This window comes from Fusarium sambucinum, chromosome II, assembly GCF_050947815.1.
Source record: "Fusarium sambucinum isolate potato_lamoka chromosome II, whole genome shotgun sequence".
NCBI classification, from domain to species: Eukaryota; Fungi; Ascomycota; class Sordariomycetes; order Hypocreales; family Nectriaceae; genus Fusarium; species Fusarium sambucinum.
In genome coordinates, this window is record NC_139293.1 from 4,488,693 (window position 1) to 4,506,175 (window position 17,483).

At 46.5% G+C, this 17,483-nt stretch overlaps 6 protein-coding genes across 6 annotated transcripts; 2 read left to right on the forward strand and 4 right to left on the reverse strand.

The window, feature by feature from the left end:
* Positions 1-32: 32 nt before the first annotated feature.
* On the reverse strand, positions 33-885 carry FSST1_008417 (uncharacterized protein; the record flags this gene model as incomplete). Its single annotated transcript, XM_083223873.1, has 4 exons — positions 86-295; positions 349-477; positions 526-585; positions 637-885. 4 exons carry the CDS (start codon positions 883-885, stop codon positions 86-88), a joined length of 648 nt encoding a protein of 215 aa, XP_083084378.1.
* Positions 886-2,518: 1,633 nt separating this feature from the next.
* FSST1_008418 (glycosyl hydrolases family 2, TIM barrel domain-containing protein) lies at positions 2,519-5,769 on the forward strand (the record flags this gene model as incomplete). The annotated part of the gene is made up of 3 exons (XM_083225299.1): positions 2,519-3,119; positions 3,171-4,569; positions 4,620-5,769. 3 exons carry the CDS (start codon positions 2,519-2,521, stop codon positions 5,767-5,769), a joined length of 3,150 nt encoding a protein of 1,049 aa, XP_083084379.1.
* Positions 5,770-6,163: 394 nt separating this feature from the next.
* On the reverse strand, positions 6,164-7,458 carry FSST1_008419 (uncharacterized protein; the record flags this gene model as incomplete). The annotated part of the gene is made up of 4 exons (XM_083225300.1): positions 6,164-6,528; positions 6,577-7,173; positions 7,226-7,262; positions 7,318-7,458. The coding sequence occupies 4 exons, from the start codon at positions 7,456-7,458 to the stop codon at positions 6,164-6,166; spliced, it is 1,140 nt and encodes a 379-aa protein (XP_083084380.1).
* A 2,786-nt stretch (positions 7,459-10,244) lies between these two features.
* Positions 10,245-11,099, reverse strand: FSST1_008420 (uncharacterized protein; the record flags this gene model as incomplete). The annotated part of the gene is made up of 1 exon (XM_083225301.1): positions 10,245-11,099. The coding sequence occupies one exon, from the start codon at positions 11,097-11,099 to the stop codon at positions 10,245-10,247; it is 855 nt and encodes a 284-aa protein (XP_083084381.1).
* A 1,150-nt stretch (positions 11,100-12,249) lies between these two features.
* FSST1_008421 (sulfotransferase family protein) lies at positions 12,250-13,035 on the forward strand (the record flags this gene model as incomplete). The annotated part of the gene is made up of 1 exon (XM_083225302.1): positions 12,250-13,035. The coding sequence occupies one exon, from the start codon at positions 12,250-12,252 to the stop codon at positions 13,033-13,035; it is 786 nt and encodes a 261-aa protein (XP_083084382.1).
* A 1,459-nt stretch (positions 13,036-14,494) lies between these two features.
* Positions 14,495-15,764, reverse strand: FSST1_008422 (uncharacterized protein; the record flags this gene model as incomplete). The annotated part of the gene is made up of 4 exons (XM_083225303.1): positions 14,495-14,986; positions 15,041-15,227; positions 15,275-15,484; positions 15,547-15,764. The coding sequence occupies 4 exons, from the start codon at positions 15,762-15,764 to the stop codon at positions 14,495-14,497; spliced, it is 1,107 nt and encodes a 368-aa protein (XP_083084383.1).
* Positions 15,765-17,483: the final 1,719 nt, after the last annotated feature.

The window sequence follows — 17,483 nt, forward strand, 5'->3', positions numbered from 1 at the left end:
TATCCTCCTCTTCCACAAAGCCTATGGTATTCTCACCCAAACATCAAGCTTCTCTGTACAGCAACCCTTCAACTCCGGATTTCATTCACAAAGAGTTGTCTAAGACTGCTCTCGGTTCACATACTTTTCCAAAGTCAAAGTTGTCGGTTGGGCCGATAACAAGATAGTTGGTGTCACGCTCACCCAAGTCCAAACACTCGGTGCTGGAAAGCTTGGATCCACGCTCACTGATATGATTTATAACGGCACTCGTTATGGCACCTCGCTCTGCTGCCACATCGCAATAACCCCATCCCTGTCAAGGATTAGTATGTCGAGCATGAGTTGACAAGAGAGGTTCACACGTACCTGGTAACGATACGTGATTGAACCGGCTGGGCCGCTCTGCCCGAAGAAGGAGGTGCAGGGCGGCTGGTTATGAAGTATCTCAGAACATCCATCACCATAGTAAATGTCACTTGCAATCCATGAAAGCGCCTTTCCGGATATTAGTAGTTATGCCAGCGTCGACTAAGAGTAACCTACTCTGAGCGGAACTGATATACCAATACATAACAGAATTGCAAACATAATCTTTGCGAAATACTATGATCGCATCAGCTTTGCGGCTCTTCAGGAAGCCCTTCGTTTACTGGCCTTCTTTTGTTTTTGCTGTTCTTGCTTTCCCGGATCCAAGTTCTGGAGAGATTTGATATCGCCATCAGTGGCAGGTTGGGAGGAACTGTCACCGCTAAAGTAGGAAGCGAGCAGATAGATGCTTAGGAGGCAATTGACATTGGCCAACGTGGCGTAATATCCGTACAAATAATCAATCAGATTAATTGTGAGAAGGCAAAGTGGGACGATGAAAGAGGTCGTGGCCTCGTTAAAGATGGGTAAAGACATCTTGAGAGTCGTTATCGATATTTCGACTGTTGCCTTGAAGATTTGTCTAGCGGGTTTGGATGTCGTTATTGAAGATGGACAATGAGGAAAGTTTTTGGTCAGGTCAGTCGGATAATATTATAATCCTGCTATAAGTGGCCACGGTATCAGTTGTCAGCTCTGCCCAAGGCAGCAACCGGCAACCCTACCAGCTTCAAGACCAACACCAATCAACGCATCCTTACCAGTTAACACGAGCCAGTTGTGCTTCAAATACCCAAGAATCCGGATTTTCGGGCGCTAGAGGCCATTTAGTTGGTTGGACAGTCGTGAAAGTGGCGTCTGGCCAAAGAAGCAACAGTCCCAAGAAGGAAGTGGCCGAAATGTGTGAACCCTCCACCACACGAGGGCCTGTGTCTTTATTGTTCTTGCGTTTGTAATTTTGCTACTTGGCCACTTTAAGAACTCATATGTACTACATGCCTTGAGGTGAATTGTGGGCATTTGTCTCTTGCAAGGAGCACTTAAGGACAGATTCAAAGATGGGACGTGATGGGGCATGCCAAGTTTCTTTTCATGCGCATAACATATGATCACATATATTTTATTTCAGTTATTGACCTGAGTGTACCTTGCCCAAACATCTGGCTTCAGGTCGGTTACGAACTAGGCCCTTTATTCCGGTAGTTGTTTCGTTCTCTCTTGATGAACTCATGATTTGGGCGCGGAGCATGATGCTATTATAGTTCAAATGGAACAATGTAATATCTACACCCGAGTGGTAACCCCTCATCTGTATCTGATTTCAGGAGGATCTTATAGTGAGTGTCATGAGAGGTATCAGTCCATAAACCTTTGCCAGACTAATTATTTGAACTGAAGTTCGCAAACACTTAGTTATGTATCATCATCTGTCAAGGAAGCTTACCCGAGACCACATATCACATAAGCAAGATGACAGGTGGCTTCAACGGGTCAAGTAATAAGAAAAGAAGATAGCGCAAAGCAACAGTTTCTTGATTTGAATAGCTGTGTTTAAGAGGCCACATGTCACATTACAATGCCGTGAACAATGATAAATACGACTCAAACGTTGAAGGACGTGTGCGTGTTTCGGCCGATATAGGACACGATTTGAAACATGCAAGCAAGCGTTTCGGATTATCGATATATAAGCTTAAGTTGTAAATGGAAGATAACCTATGGACCGATTTACGATGGCAGAAACCGTGGTGTATTCCCTTGAATTATAAAAAGCCATGTCTTCCAACAGTCCGAGGACACCTTCGGATTTCCCCCGCTCCGGCTCCGGTATCCCCGGGTTCTGCTACCTCGGCCATCTCGCTAGTCCTAATTCGCTACTATACATTCACCAAGCCAACCAACCAGGCAAGATCATCACCAATCGGGCCACTTCTCCGCATCTATCATGGATTTCGGTGGATGTTTCCAAGGTCCCCGAGCCAGTCCGGAGCACGTGTTTCGGGGCAAGGAAAGCAGGTTATAGAAACGTATCACAATGCGGGACAATCGGAGGATGCGGGGCTGACTGATAGCGCAGACGGATATCAAGAGATAAAGGTTCCTGGACTTCCTCGAAAAGTGAGCTTCTGAACCATTCCTACATCATTGTCTTCTACTTCATCATATCAAAATGGGTGGAGGTATGGCAGAGCAGCAGCCAAAGGGCATTCCTCTCCAGGAAGACGCCTCTCGACCAGATTATATTAACGAGGCTGTCTTCAGGAGAAACACCCTCCCCACCAGATCATACCATATTCCTGAGACATCAATCTCGCTTAACGGAACATGGGACTTTGCTCTGTCTGGAACAGCCATTGAGGCACCCGAGCCCAGCTCAAAAGATATCACATATGAACCAATTCAAGTTCCTGGTCACTGGCAGCTTCAAGGTCATGGAAAGCCATGGTACACCAACGTCCAATATCCCATCCCCGTCTGCCCACCTTATGTTCCTACCGAGAACCCTACGGGATCTTATCGTCGGGACTTTCACGTCCCGGCAGGGTGGGACGCGAATTCACAGCTCAGACTGCGCTTTGACGGTGTCGACAGCGCGTACCACGTTTTCGTGAATGGCGTCCTAGTCGGATATGCTCAAGGCTCAAGAAACCCCTCAGAATTCGACATCTCAGCTTTCGTCAACCGAGAAGGCGCAAACGAGCTGTTTGTGCGGGTTTACCAGTGGTCTGATGCGACATATATTGAAGATCAAGACCAGTGGTGGCTTTCTGGTGAGTTTGTCTTGTCAAAGGCTGATGGAATTAGAAGCTAACTTGGAGCAGGAATCTTCCGCGATGTCTACCTCATCTCCTTCCCAGCTGCGCGAATTGATGACTTTTTCGTCAAGCCTGATCTTGATAGCAGCTATGAGAACGGAACCTTGACTGTCTCGGCCGATCTCTTTACTAACAAGGACGCAGTCCTTGAGCTCACGTTATCCGAGCTGACCAAGAACGGCGGGGCTGTTATCAGCTCTACCAAGACCTCTGTCGATGGCAAGACCAACAAAGTTGATCTGACACTTGACGTTAAGGACCCTATGAAGTGGACCGCGGAGACGCCATATCTCTACTCAGCTGAGCTTAAACTCTCTGACGGGGAAACCGTACTACACAAGGTCCAACAGCGCGTAGGATTCCGCAAGGTTGAGCTCAAGGAAGGTCTCATGACTGTTAACGGAAAACGCATCCGCCTTCGAGGTGTCAACCGTCACGAACACCACCCTCTTCTTGGCCGTTCCGTACCTCTCGAGTTCGCCAAGCGCGATCTCCTCATCATGAAGAAGCACAACATCAACGCTCTTCGTTGCGCGCATCAGCCCCATGACCCGCGTGTCCTAGATCTCTGCGATGAGTATGGTCTGTGGGTCATGGCAGAGGCTGATCTTGAGTGCCACGGTTTCTACGATGCTGTTGCGCGACCTCTTGACATTCCCGAGTCTATGGATTACGGTGAGCGAAAGAAGCTTGCTTTTGGAAAGGCTGCACAGTTCACCTCCAACAATCCTGACTGGAAAGAGGCTTATCTCGACCGCATCAATGCCGTGCTCAATCGTGACAAGAACCATGCTAGTGTTATCATCTGGAGTTTCGGTAATGAGGCTTTCTATGGTGATAACCACAAGGCCATGTTCAAGTACGCCACTGAAGCTGACCCCTCCCGATTGATCCACTATGAGGGAGACGAACAGGCCGAGACTACACATATGTACAGTTACATGTATCCCACAGTCGAACGTCTTATCAAGTACGCCAAGGAAGAAGGCGTTAAGGACGGCAAGTTCGAGAAGCCCATCGTGCTCTGTGAGTACGGCCACGCTATGGGTAACGGTCCCGGCTGGCTAGAGGATTACGAGCAAGCTTTCCGTGACTACCCTCGTCTCCAAGGTGGCTTCATCTGGGAGTGGGCCAACCACGGTTTGTGGAAGGACGACCACGAAGGCCCTGGCTACTATGCTTACGGTGGTGACTTTGGTGACACTCCCAACGACGGAACCTTTGTTATGGACGGTCTGCTGAACAGTCAGCACGAACCTACGCCTGGCCTGGTCGAGTTCAAGAAGGTTATCCAACCTGTTGGTTTCTCGTACTCTGCTGGCGAATTGAAGATCGAGAACCGACAAGACTTTGCTGGCCTGGAGCATTTGACCGCTTCCTACAAGATTGAACAGCTTGGACAAGAGTAAGTCAACCCCAGAGACGCTGTCAACGACAGTACTAATGATAAAACAGGTCCTCGTTGATCCAGTCAGCGTCCTTCGATGTGCCCGACATTCCAGCTGGCGAGACAAAATCTGTTTCTCTTCCCGTTGATGACAAGAAGTTCAACAAGGACAGCGAGGTCTATCTAACCGTGACTCTGTCTCTCAAGCATTCGACCGCTTGGGCTCCCGCCGGACATGAGATCGCTTGGTCGCAACATCAACTCCAGGCCCCTCAAACTTCTGCCAAGGCTGCTTCCGTCGCGAGCAACACTCTTTCCTCTAAGCTAGAGGTTTCCGAGAAGACTTCAACCGTCACAATCACCGGGAAGGACTTTGAGGTCACGTTTAACCGTGGTTACGGCACGTTGAAGAGCTGGGTCTCTAAGGGCAAGACGTTACTCGAGTTTGACCCCAAGACTAAAGCCGCCATCATTCCATCCTTCTGGCGACCCAAGACAGACAATGATGTACCTGGCGCCGTTCCTTACTGGCAGCGATTTGGCGTTGATCAGCTTGAATCGCAACTCCGATCCTTCACTGTGGATTCATCCAGCTCAGATAAGGTTGTTCTAAAATCCAAGACCTTTATCACTCCCCCAGTACTATTCTGGGGATGGGATTGCGAGATTGAGTACACGGTGTACTTGAACGGCGCGCTAAGCGTCAATGTCACCCGTCTCTCCCCTCAAGGATCTGTCCCCGATCATGTCCCTAGAATTGGCCTCAACCTGTACGGCAGCAAGACACTGGAACATGTCAAGTGGCTTGGCCTTGGCCCTGGAGAGAGCTACCCCGACAAGAAGACATCTCAACGCGTCGGTATCTGGAGCGTTGAGTCCATCTCAGACCTCCAAGTCTCATACGATGTTCCCCAAGAAAACGGAAACAGAGAAGACACACGATGGGTATCACTGCGAGACTCTAAGTCGCCCAGTATCGGTCTCCGCGCTACTCGCTTAGACGGAGCACACTTTAGTTTCCTGGCTTCTAACCACAGGGACTCAACTATCCAAGACGCAAAGCATCCTCCCGATCTGTTTGAGGAAGATGCCGTGTGCATTAGGTTGGACCACAAGGTTGCTGGTGTAGGATCGGGTGCTTGTGGACCGGCTGTTCGTGAAGACCTGATGGTCAAGACTGAAGAGACTACTTTCGGTTTCTTGCTAGAGCCGCTATGAGATAGATTGTTAAATATTTTGAGTTAAATATTCAGATGACTAGTATGAATTCAGATGCAGATCGTCTATTGTAGTGAGTGGGAGATGAACATTTACAAATAAATGGACTCGTTAGTGTATAGGCTTTCTTCGACACCCTCACGATCAATCTTGCATTAGCTTCCATACAGGTGTTGGTTAAGTAATAGATACGTTTGATGTGCATTGTCCGAGTACCTTGGACACATGTTGGTCTCTAAAAGTGAGACTTATCATATTTTCTTATTCGAAACCCGTATAAATTACTATTTTACGTCGCTTCAAAGATTGGTATTATTCTATCTGGTCTTCATATGTATGTTTATAGATATATGGAAAGAAGCCGCAGCATCATATACAAACTCTCATCCAAAATCTACCGCTTCATTGAATACTGATAGTTTGATTCTTCGACCTCTTGCACAACATCATTCCGTACATAAATACCGGACATGTCCTGCTCCCTTGAGTGCAACGATTCAGTGTTACGACTGGAGATGTAAGTCCGAGGACCCTCCTTGTTATCGATGATTTCGAAGTCGGCGTGGATTCCTCGCTCTGGATCGGCCAGTTCTTGTGTAGAACTGTTGTCGTCTGCTTCCCTTTCTTTGATGGTGCGGTTGATAGTGGTAAGACGTATGGCGTTTGTGGTTCGGCTGATTGGATGACTGCTTCCAGCAGAGCTGAGGAATCTTTTGGGAAGAATCTTGGTGAAGATGGGTCGTAGAAGAGGAAAGCATCCTGGAGTGGTCAGTATGCAATGTTGTGTGATGGGGGGAGAGGGCTTACCAGAGACAATGGCGATGTTAATTTCGACAACACCCCACATGTCGTTTCGAGCCATGTCTCGTGGCATTTGAGTTGTGTTGACATCATATCTGATCGACTCAACTACGACGAATGTTGACGCAAGACAGACAACGAAACCAATAACAAAAAGGGCAGTGATGGCAATCTTTTGTCCCATTCGAAGTCGAAGCTTGAACACTTCGATAATTGGCAGGGCCAAGATAACAATATCGAGAGCAAAATGGGTAAGACAGGTACCGAAGAAGAACTGAGAATCGTTGATCTTACAGACAGCACCTTCAATGCTCTTATCCCAGTAGGCCTGAACAGGAAGACAATGAAACGTAACCATAAACGTCCTAAGAATAAGCCATGATATACTAAGACCAAGCAGAATTTGGATTGGGATTCGGATTGCGGATTGTTTGAAGATGCGCCAGTAGAACAGAAGAATGGAAAGTTTGGAAAAGCCGATCGAGTACGAGTATGTCAGGGAGATGAGGAACTGCATCAACCGGGCGTGGAGATTGATGTTCTCATACTCTTCGTCGCTCACGGTATCGGGAATCGTCGAGCCAAGGTACCAGTTCTCGGTCCCTACTTTAATTAACGTTTTGATCGACAACGGAAGGGCCTAGGATATAGTTACAGTAGATCATCACGGCATTGTATCCAATACCAACGATCTACAAGGAGCATGTAAGTCACTATAACATTAAGATTCACAGGGGACAAACTCACAAAGGCGCCGAGGCAAAAGTAGTCATCCCACCACCATTGGACTTTTGTCATGCGCCGTGCGAATACACGGGCGATCTGCGCCAGCAAGGCCGCTACCCAAGTAATGACCACGGCGCAGATGATGTCTGACTTGAGACTCATGGTGATCTTAAAATTGACTTTGCGACATACAAGGCCACGATATCAAACAGCTTGCGTAAGGTTCAAACAGGAGAAAGAAAGGCAAAAATGAATGGCAACGAACACAAGCGAATGGTTCACTGACTGACCGGGAACACTGGGACATCAATGGGTATTGATATGCATTTGAGGAGAACAGGGAAAGTGATCCAACAATCAACTGCCTAGTACCTATCCTTATCCATGGAAGCCTTAGGGAGGCCCCTTTGGCCATAACACTCTTGGTATAGTAGCTTATCGTAGTGGAATCCGGGGGATCAAGCCAGCTACTAGGGTCGTCTGAAGGTCTGGGCTGGGCTAGGCTTGATGTGTCTGGGGTAAAAGGGGGGCATCCTTTATGCCAGGCTTTGTTCCAGAACAACTGACTCGGTATCTTCAGCTGTGAGGCCTTGGCAGGTTATGCTGTGCAACATGGTCGGTCATCATATGATGAAAGAGAAAGGGTAGCACAAAAAGAGTCGACATCTTTAGGCACGTTATTTTTATCCGATTTATTTGTACATGCTACATAGTACATTGTTTTTTATCTAGCCCATCCTTCGTTATATGAGGGAATTTGTCTAGGGCTGAGTCTCTCGAGTCTTGTTGGTCCAAGTAGTGACGTAGAATTGCTTTTATCAGTAGTAAAGCCAACAGAGCTAAATTAGGTGCAGGTCACTACTGCACGAATCCTTTAGTGCCTTGCTCGCTTACAGCCCAAATGGCTGGTTCGTCGATGGACCTTGTTGGGGGTAACATTCGCTTCAATAACACTCGAAGTGCTATTAATCATCCATAGCAGCCAGTGGCATTTTCACGATATCTTAGTCTGAAGCGAAGGATGCATTGGACCCTTGGACGGCCTGTCCAATCCACATAGTCACTTTATCCGTAGTGTATCGCTACTAAAATGCTGGGCGCTGCATATTTCAGCCGTATAAGCAAATCTTTCTCTAATTCCGGATTTCAAACAGTTATTAAACATGGGAATGATCAAAAACTTGATTACTTTGCTTACTGTTTGCACTTTCAATTGTAGCTTGACATTCTGGAACGTCGGTAGTTTGTAAGCTTACGCGCAGGGAAGCCACCATACCAGGGGACTTGAAATTGAAGATGCTGGAAAAGGAAGCTCGATCTGCCGTTGAAGAAGGCGTGTTAGCCTCAATTTTATTCGAAAGTGCTCACTTGTTATCAAGTAACAATATTGTTTTGTTTTAACAGTACATGTGCAAGTCATGTAAGCAGCCATTGACATAAGATTGATCAAATCATTTGTTGGATGCTTTCGTCTCAACAAAATTGACTGCAATTCGAACATGACGACTAAACCTCATGTGGTATCACCAAGCTAAGCACCTCCTGCATCTGTACAAGAGAGATGGCCTCAGCTCGAGTGAATGATACGATAGCAAGACAGGGTATTGATATCTACACTAACCAACAGTTTCACAGTGTCGATATCAAGTTGATCCGTCAAAATAGCGTAAACTCTGTTCATCTAGATAAAATGGCAATGATTTCTCCTTATCTACCTACCACAAACAGCCAAGAAAATGAAGCGTTTCCACTATAATGTTCGTTGCATTTAGGGCCCTTCTTATCATCCTTCGAGAATACTTGTGGCGCCACATTCCTCTGTAGCGTCTTTCTAACTGTCAATAATGTTCATAGTTGGGCTGTTGGCTGTCTCATTGTTGCGCGGAAACGGTCCGAGAGGTCAGTGGCTGAGAATTACTGTGACCACCTACTGTTTTCAACTTAGCACCAATTTTACATCACAGAGGCCCGCTATAACCGAGACTCACTGTACCCTAGCTGAGCTATGGGTGATGGTTTCTTATGTCCCGCTGGCTTCTGAGACCCGACAATAAGCCAAAACGGCCGGGGCATTGTGCATTCGTTAGTGCAGATTGATCATCTCTTCCCTGATGCAACGTTGATCCGATCGTTGCAATAGAGTCTGCCTCAGTCCCCTATAAGAAAAACGCCATAGCGCCATGATCCCTTCTGTTGTTCGTCAAAGACAACATCGATGTCGTATCGTAAACAATGCCTTGACTCGTGGACTGCAGACTAATCCAGTTTCTATGTGCTGTGACAACCGTCTATACCGTGAAGAGTATCGGTCGATATTCAGGCACCGCTACAAAGTTTCGTTGTTGCAAGGTTCACTGTAAAAGGTGTGGCAGCCATTACAGCGTGCCATGCCTTGATGGTTCCAAGCTGAACCCTACGCGACAGCGACAGGCTTGGAAGGCAAGCCAAATCAAGCCATGTCACATTGAGGCCACTGGAAAGACGCGACCTTCTAGACTGTCCTGCCAGAATATCATTTCGGTGTCTCTGGTGACCATTCATTCTGATCAGAGATGGAAAAGGTACCCAGGCTTGGGGGTCATGTCTTGAATCTTGGCCACGCGTTTGAACACAATGGGGGATCAGCAGCGCTTTGACAATCGCAGTCCCATTTTACCTGCCAATCTCCCCCAGTCTCTGTACTAATCGATAGTGACTGTGACACTACCGGAAATTCCGCGGAAACCGTCAATTGGACGCCATCATCCCCTGACCAGATAAAAGACATTGACAAAACAAGGTACCCTGTCCTTGCTAATGGTCTTCAGATTCTAACAAATTGCTGGTATTCCACCCGTATCTCCGTATCTGTTCTTGTCGGCCCGAAGATGACATCTCACTTCACGGCACGACTAAAAATCTCGGCTTCCACTGATACGCTACCGTACCTGAGTCACTCATCACTCAGCCTACGACTCTCTCCAACGTATCGCCCAATCTCCCTTGGCAAAGCTCGGTTCCACGACTTTTCCTGACATGACGGCCTCACAAAGGCGCTTCTCACCATCCTCATCAACAGAGAACCCAAACACGACACCTCTTCGCGCTGCGCACTTGGCCATCTCACGCTCTTTGGCTCGCTTCTGTCCCTGTTTTCGCTTTTCCAACATTTCATCCGTCTCGTGGATTTTTTCTGCACGTCCCTTCTCACCACCCACGCTGCCGTTCACTTCAGAGACTGATTGCGCTGGACGGATGCGCGTGCCACTGCGGACCGACATACGCGCGAGCAAATCGCCATCAACGTGCATTTCGTCTCTCAGGATATCTGCAAGGTCCGCGTCTTCTTCAGATGTTCGTGGTTCAGACGTCGCCTGTGCAGGTGCAGATGTCTGAGGTGTTTCGTCCTCACTGTGAGTTTCTTCGTGTTCTTCCTCCATGGATGTTCGGTTTGGCCCAAAGACAAGCTCCTCCGCTGCGCTGCATGATACCAAGATCCGATTGTCGCCCTTACTATTCTTCCCTTTCTTGTGCTTCCCATTGGCCGGTTTCTTCTCTGTAGTAGCATGCTCTTCGGCGTTCAACAATTTTAGAAAGGCCTTTTCAAGCTCACGGTCCAACTTTCCAGGCTTTTGCGTCCGGCATCGGCTCGAGCAATATTTAACTGGCGTATTGTTTTTAGCCGACGTTGTAGTCTTTCGTGTGCTGATGACTCTTCCACATGAATGGCAGTAAGGCGTTGCTTCTCCCCCTGGAAGTAGGTAGAAAGGTGCTGGCGTCGCTTGGGATTTGGAGGGACGGCTCCAACTGTCCATCCAACTCATTGTGACTGATTCTGATGATGACCGTCGCTTTAGTGAGAACACTGTAGAGAATCGGTTCCTGTGTGAAAGTGATTCAAAAATGCGTAGTGGTTGTATTCTTGGAAGGACACTGATACGAATCATGTCGTGTCTAGGTTTTTGTCTTTTGGAAAAGGGAATCCTCCGATGAGGCCATGAGATCGTGATGATGTCATTGTCGTCATCGAGATTTCGAAGAGGAATTCGCGCTGATCATTGAATCTCTAAAACATCATTGACCTCATGATTCTCCAATATCAGAGTACAGTTACATCTTATCTGCCTTGGTTGATATCAGCAATTCACTCCCAGCATTGGACTTTGGAAGTCGACGTCTAGTCCAGGGTAACACCTAACAACTTAGGACATATTGGGTTGTGTGCCAAACGGAACAGGCTTACCAAACACATTAATTTTGTGGCAGGTTGCTGATTGAGGATTTAGGTTTGGCTCTGTATTGCTATACGAAATGAGAGTAAGCTTACGCTATTAATGATCACCAGTTATGTATCGCGAGCCAAAGCAGTGAGATTTTGGTTGCGGCGTAGCATGCATGCATAAATAAAAACTAGCTTCCTAATTAGATATTTCTTGACTTTTTAGGCGACAAGCATGGTTTCGACAGAACAATCTTTTGTTCAAAATGACAACAATTAGGAGCCAAAAAGTTATCTTATAATTCCATTGTTCAAGTATTGGTGGCGCATACACCTGTAGGTTGGTTCGTCTTGGCCAGCTAGTGAACAAGTTACAGGTATAATTATCCCCGAACCTCTCATGCATTCAATTGGTACACGTTACATTAGATCATTTTGTGCTACTTCTCGTCAGCACTAAACCAGTAGCAGTGATAATTTCTGACACAACAGCAATGTCTAAACTATGATACATCCCCTTCTGTGTTAGTTCAATGCTTGTTGATGTATATCTGTTTAAGCTCTCTGGAGCAATTAGGCTTGGCGGCTAATCTGATGTATGGAAATGGTCGATTATAAACGTGAGATAATGCGCAGGGATGAGGCAGCGCCTAAAATGTATTTAAAGATCACTCCCCACGCAATGTGAGCTATTTCAATACTGATCTTGTTCGTTTTCCTGTAACGTGATAAATCACAAACCTCAAATTGTAACCATGCGATTCATCACAGATTCTCGTGGTCTCGGCGACCCAAACTCGGAGCCAGTCCCTCTCCAAGTCATCGGTGCAGGTCTTCCACGCGCTGCCACTTCCTCAATGCAAGCGGCATTCGAGAAACTGGGTTTTGGTCCATGCATGCACATGGCAGAAATTCTTCCACATGCATCACGTCTGCAACTCTTCATTGACACGCTACGCGAAAAAGACGACGCGAAACGGAAGAAGATGGTTCGTCAACTTATTCACAGCCACCGATCCATTTGCGATCTTCCTGTTTTCTATTTTACTCCCGAAATGATGGATGAATATCCTGATGCGAAGGTCGTCATCAATATGAGACCTGACGGTAAAGTCTGGGCCAAGAGCGCCGAAGACAGCTTCTGGTTTTTCTTTAGTCCGTGGTTCAAATGGGTTGGTCTTCTCTGGGCCACAGATCGCCTGTGGTACAAGCTCAACATGGAGACGGTGAAGAAGTGCAGGGAAGAGTATGGTACAACGGAAATCTTCAGCGCTGAGTGTTATGACACGTATTACAGACGTGTGCTTGACGAAGCCAAGAAACGGAACCGACAAGTGCTGATTTTCAAGGCTGAGGACGGTTGGGAACCTCTTTGCAAGTTCTTGGGTAAAGAGATTCCAAATGAGCCTTTTCCTCGTCTAAATGAAAAGAAGACCTTCGAAACGGTGAAGAGGATATTCATCGCTAAGGGAGTGTTGTCCTGGATGGCCCTGTTTGGTGCGACTTGGGGTGCATGGAAGGTCGCATCTCATTTCCTATGACTGGATTCGGAGTATTCATGAAGAGGTGAAATGCAATTTGCAAGCATGGTAGTTTATTATTGAGATAAGAATAAGCTTCTACAATAGCTCGTGTAATTATGACTGCACCGCTGTTATGACAATTACAGCACCACAATTCTACAAAGTCTGCACTCCCATATCGTAAAACAAAAAGGAAGATCGACATTGCAGAACGCGCGACTTGACAATTCAAGAGAAATTATAAGAAAAAGATAAAAAAGATAATCGCTTTAATGCTAACTGGAGGGTTCGAACCTCCGCGGTTTCCCACTGCGGGTTTGGTTTCTGATGAGAACCTAAACACAGCGCCTTAACCACTCGGCCAAGTTAGCGAGGATAATTTGAGATACAAGATATGCTCAGTTACCCGTACAAGGATTCTATGCCTAACGACCAACAGCCTGCCCTCGTTCACTGCCAGTGAGTTCTCCCTCTATTCAACTCCGATGTTCACCAAGTTTTATGTCTGTGATAATATGCTGTGTCCGCCTCTTCAACACTTGATCAACGATGTAGTATCAATCCTTTCAGAAATACCTGATTAATGTATAAAGCCTCCTTGTAACTTTACCAACTGTCCATCAAGTATGACTGGCCGTTAAAAACAGCACCCTATCAATTTAGCAGAATCGCCAAGTAAATATACATCTGAATATTCGACAACCAAGGTAATAGTTACTAAGTGCATGGGCTGCAGTAAAATTCACATAGGGAACATGAGCCAACTATGCATTACATGGAATTTACAAAGAATGGCGAATACCCGCGTTGGTTTTACCCTCAAATGGAAATCGGATCTCTGATAGTGCATGTTATATCTGTCGACTAGTGGCATTTGAAGACAAATAGATCTATGTTTATAGTTGGTTTGTGGCATTTGACTTCAAAGACTTGTTAATAACATGGACGATTGAAATATACATTTGAACTACCAGGCATTGTGCTTACTTGTCAGCTACAGACGACTACATTATATAATTACCTCGCACCTCACGATTAGACGTATGCATGCTGTGGCTTCGGATTATCAGTTTGTAGAAGATGACGTGACCTCGTGTGATCACCAGGTTGCCATCCGAGCTCTCCATGTACGACATATCCATGCACGTGATCTGATATGACATGGACAAGTTTGTATATTTGGCTTTTCTGCAACTCGCAGTTGTATCTAGTGGATATATTATCCCAGTCTAGAACTAGGAAGTATATTCAACGGATCTTTGCTGATTGCATTTAACAGCGATGAGAGTTAAGTTCCACTTGGCGTTTCTAGATCTGTTTGGGCACGCCAAAGTCTACTCAGCAACACCGTATGCGAGCTAATAAATGCTGACAATATGACGGATGACAGCAATGTAGAACGGAAACATATATGATTGATATAAATTAGTTGCTGGGGTATTATAAAAGCTATTTAAGGAAAATGTTTGAGGGTATCTTATGATTGCCTAAAGCTTGATAAAGAGGTGCTTCGGCTTTCCTCCTCAATGATCATCTGTTTGGGATGTCCAGTATGGGAGGTCAAGGGAAGCTCATCTGTGTCCGAGCTTCCTTTGTAGTGATTATGTTTGGGGCTATTCTCGACTGTCACTTGAAACTCTGTTCGCTGATGAATACCGGGACCGTGGTGGCTCCGAGGCATGCCAGGAAGATCATCGTCCGAGTCACCGGCGACGATCTTGGACCGGTGGGTCAGCTGAACGTTGTTTACTCCATTTGTCCAGGCAGCATCTTCTGTTCGGTGGGCGCTTCGAACGTGACCAGAATGCGATAGGGATGGGTAGTAATCGTCTGAGTTCTCGCCCTTTGCTAGACGGGTGATAAGTTTGGCCATGGACATTTCGATGTTGAGCTTGACCATGTAGGCGACAGGGTGGAATTGGATGAAGACGACTTGGTTGGGAAGAGACATGAGACCAATGAGCATACCCTTTGGAATATTAGCAAGTGAATAATTACAAAGAGTGATTGACAGGTGACTTACGTCCATGAGGATGGAGACGACCATGAGCTTGGCGTTGAAGCCTACAAGGGGCTCATACTTTTTCAAGTTGTGTTGCTCAACTAGTCTCTTCTTGACTGTTCTTAGGAAGTACCAGTTGAGTCCAGCGTCAACCAGTAGGATGATGACCTTGGACATGCGATCCCAGACATCGTTGATTTTGACAAATCTGCACAAGTTAGTGGCTATTCAGTCTTCCGACACCTAGTAACTCACGTATCGCTCACAGGAGGAACTGTGTGGGATGGGATCCAAATGACGAAGACGGCAACGTTAACGATGGTAATGATGATAGCGGTCCCCCATTTTAACCAAAAGACTGTGGATCGATGTTCGGCAATAATCGAGATTCGGTTGACGATAATCTGCATAAGCAATTGGACCTCGAAAACCCAGCAGAAGAGAATGAAGAAAAGCACCGGCACACTAAAACGCGATGCTATGTTAGCGTAACGTATCCAAAATCGCCAGTGACAGTCATGTCTTACGTTGGCCCGATAATCCCATCTAGAAAAACCCATCCGATGATGGTGATGACTAGGTTCGCCGCGATTTCTCCCCAGAGCATGTAGATGTATGTGCTTCGTAACGGGTTTCGGTTTCGTCTCGTCTGCTTCCAGGCTTCCCAGACAGTAAGCAGTCCAAAGCCGAGGGTGAAGCCCATGGCTATGGAGGCTAGCTTGATGTCACTCGTAGTAGCTGACATGTTGGGTGAAGGAGCCACGGGATATTTCCCGAGAGTGGAAACAAAGCGTAAAAGGAACGGTACTGCAGCTGATCCTTGAGAAAAAGCAAAAAAGGGACTGTCAAAGGAGGAGACACTTGCAGATATGGGGCTCCACGAGCTTTAATACCCAGAGAGGCAGGACAGTACCTGCATAGAACTCTGAGGCTAGTCTGATATAGTCATTGTACTGCGATGGGCATCACGTTTTCTCCTGTTAGATAAAGCCACAGTGGAAACTGCTAAGCAACTTGACATGAAGCGTTGCGGAGGTGACATATGGCGACGGGGCTTAGAGCCAAAATGGGACTGGCGGGACGTGGCGAAACGATCAATTAGGCAGTTTTATTCCTTTCTAGCATGCATCTAGACCAAAGTATATCTGCGCTTTGATGCCATGCCTGCCATCAATCTCTCGATCAGTAGTTCGTCCAAATGATGGGCCAATATACGATTCTTGGCTGTTAGAGACGGCGTTATAGGCCTCGGGCTAGACTTAGAGTGGAGGTAGATGTACGCTAGTCATACCTTAACCGAGGGGATGGTAGTAATTTAGAGTAGCATTACATGTTTTACGGTGAGGAATAAATATGTAGGGATGGTTGTGATCGACATTCAAAGGCCCATGATCTACTGTACAAGGTCTAGGAAGTGGCTCGCATCATTATGCAGGTAGACATTTCCGTCGTTATCTCCTTTTTTTCTCAACATGATCCTCCTTTTCTTCAGAAAGGTTTCAGAGACCACTTTTCAGCATCAGAGACTCAGGGGAAGTTAACCGACCACTAACGGATATCATAGAACGCCACAATCGGTTAGTGTCTCATGTTTCGGAACTGGGGAATCTTTTCAGATACGATGCCCGCAGTGCCAAGGCGCTGGTTCCCTCTACCACAGTGGCCTTTAATTCTTTTTCGTGGCGCTGATTCTCAGTCTTGCTGTAATATTCTAATCAACCTTTTTTATGCGGAACCGGGGGAAAAGATTATCTCATAGTGTCTAATCCTATTTGCCCAATTTAGTTCCCGTGGCTTGACTACGGAGTCGGTAAGTAGTGCAGACGCCACTGACTTCGAAGGTTATGATTCAGCTTTTCACATACACAACCATCTCAGAGGAACGGGGAATTCCGCGCAGTATAGAAATCGGCGAAACTGCTCCGGCCGCACCGGGAAAAATCTCTAAGCGAAGCGGAATTGTTGAGCGGACATCATATTATGAGGGGCTGGAACAGGGTACTGTAACGTGGTCTAGTTAATTCCTGTATATCCGGAAGTGATCTCCAGTGCTGTAGTACTGCCAAGACTCAAACTTTATAGCGGAATATTTCCTACCTAGTATTCCGAACTGCACGTTCCATGGTGCTCCCGGCTATAACTCCGGCTGTAAATTGAAGGCAGTTACAGTCAATGCGGTCTCCCACAATTATTAGTCTCTTCGTACGTTAGTTAATTATCAATCATACTTGTCAACTAATGACAATGCGTCTCGCCATTGCCGCATAAACGCCATGGCCAACTAACACGTCTAGGGTTGAGCAGTAAATCGGGTCAATGCAGGGGTTCAACCTTGATGCTCCTCTTTCACCACGTGTAGTTCGTCTGAGGTACCCCTGTCTGCGCACAACATGGCAGTTTGACATATCTTTTTTCAACAGTCTTGATTTGGGTATCCATAAATACTCTCTTGCAGAGTTTAGGG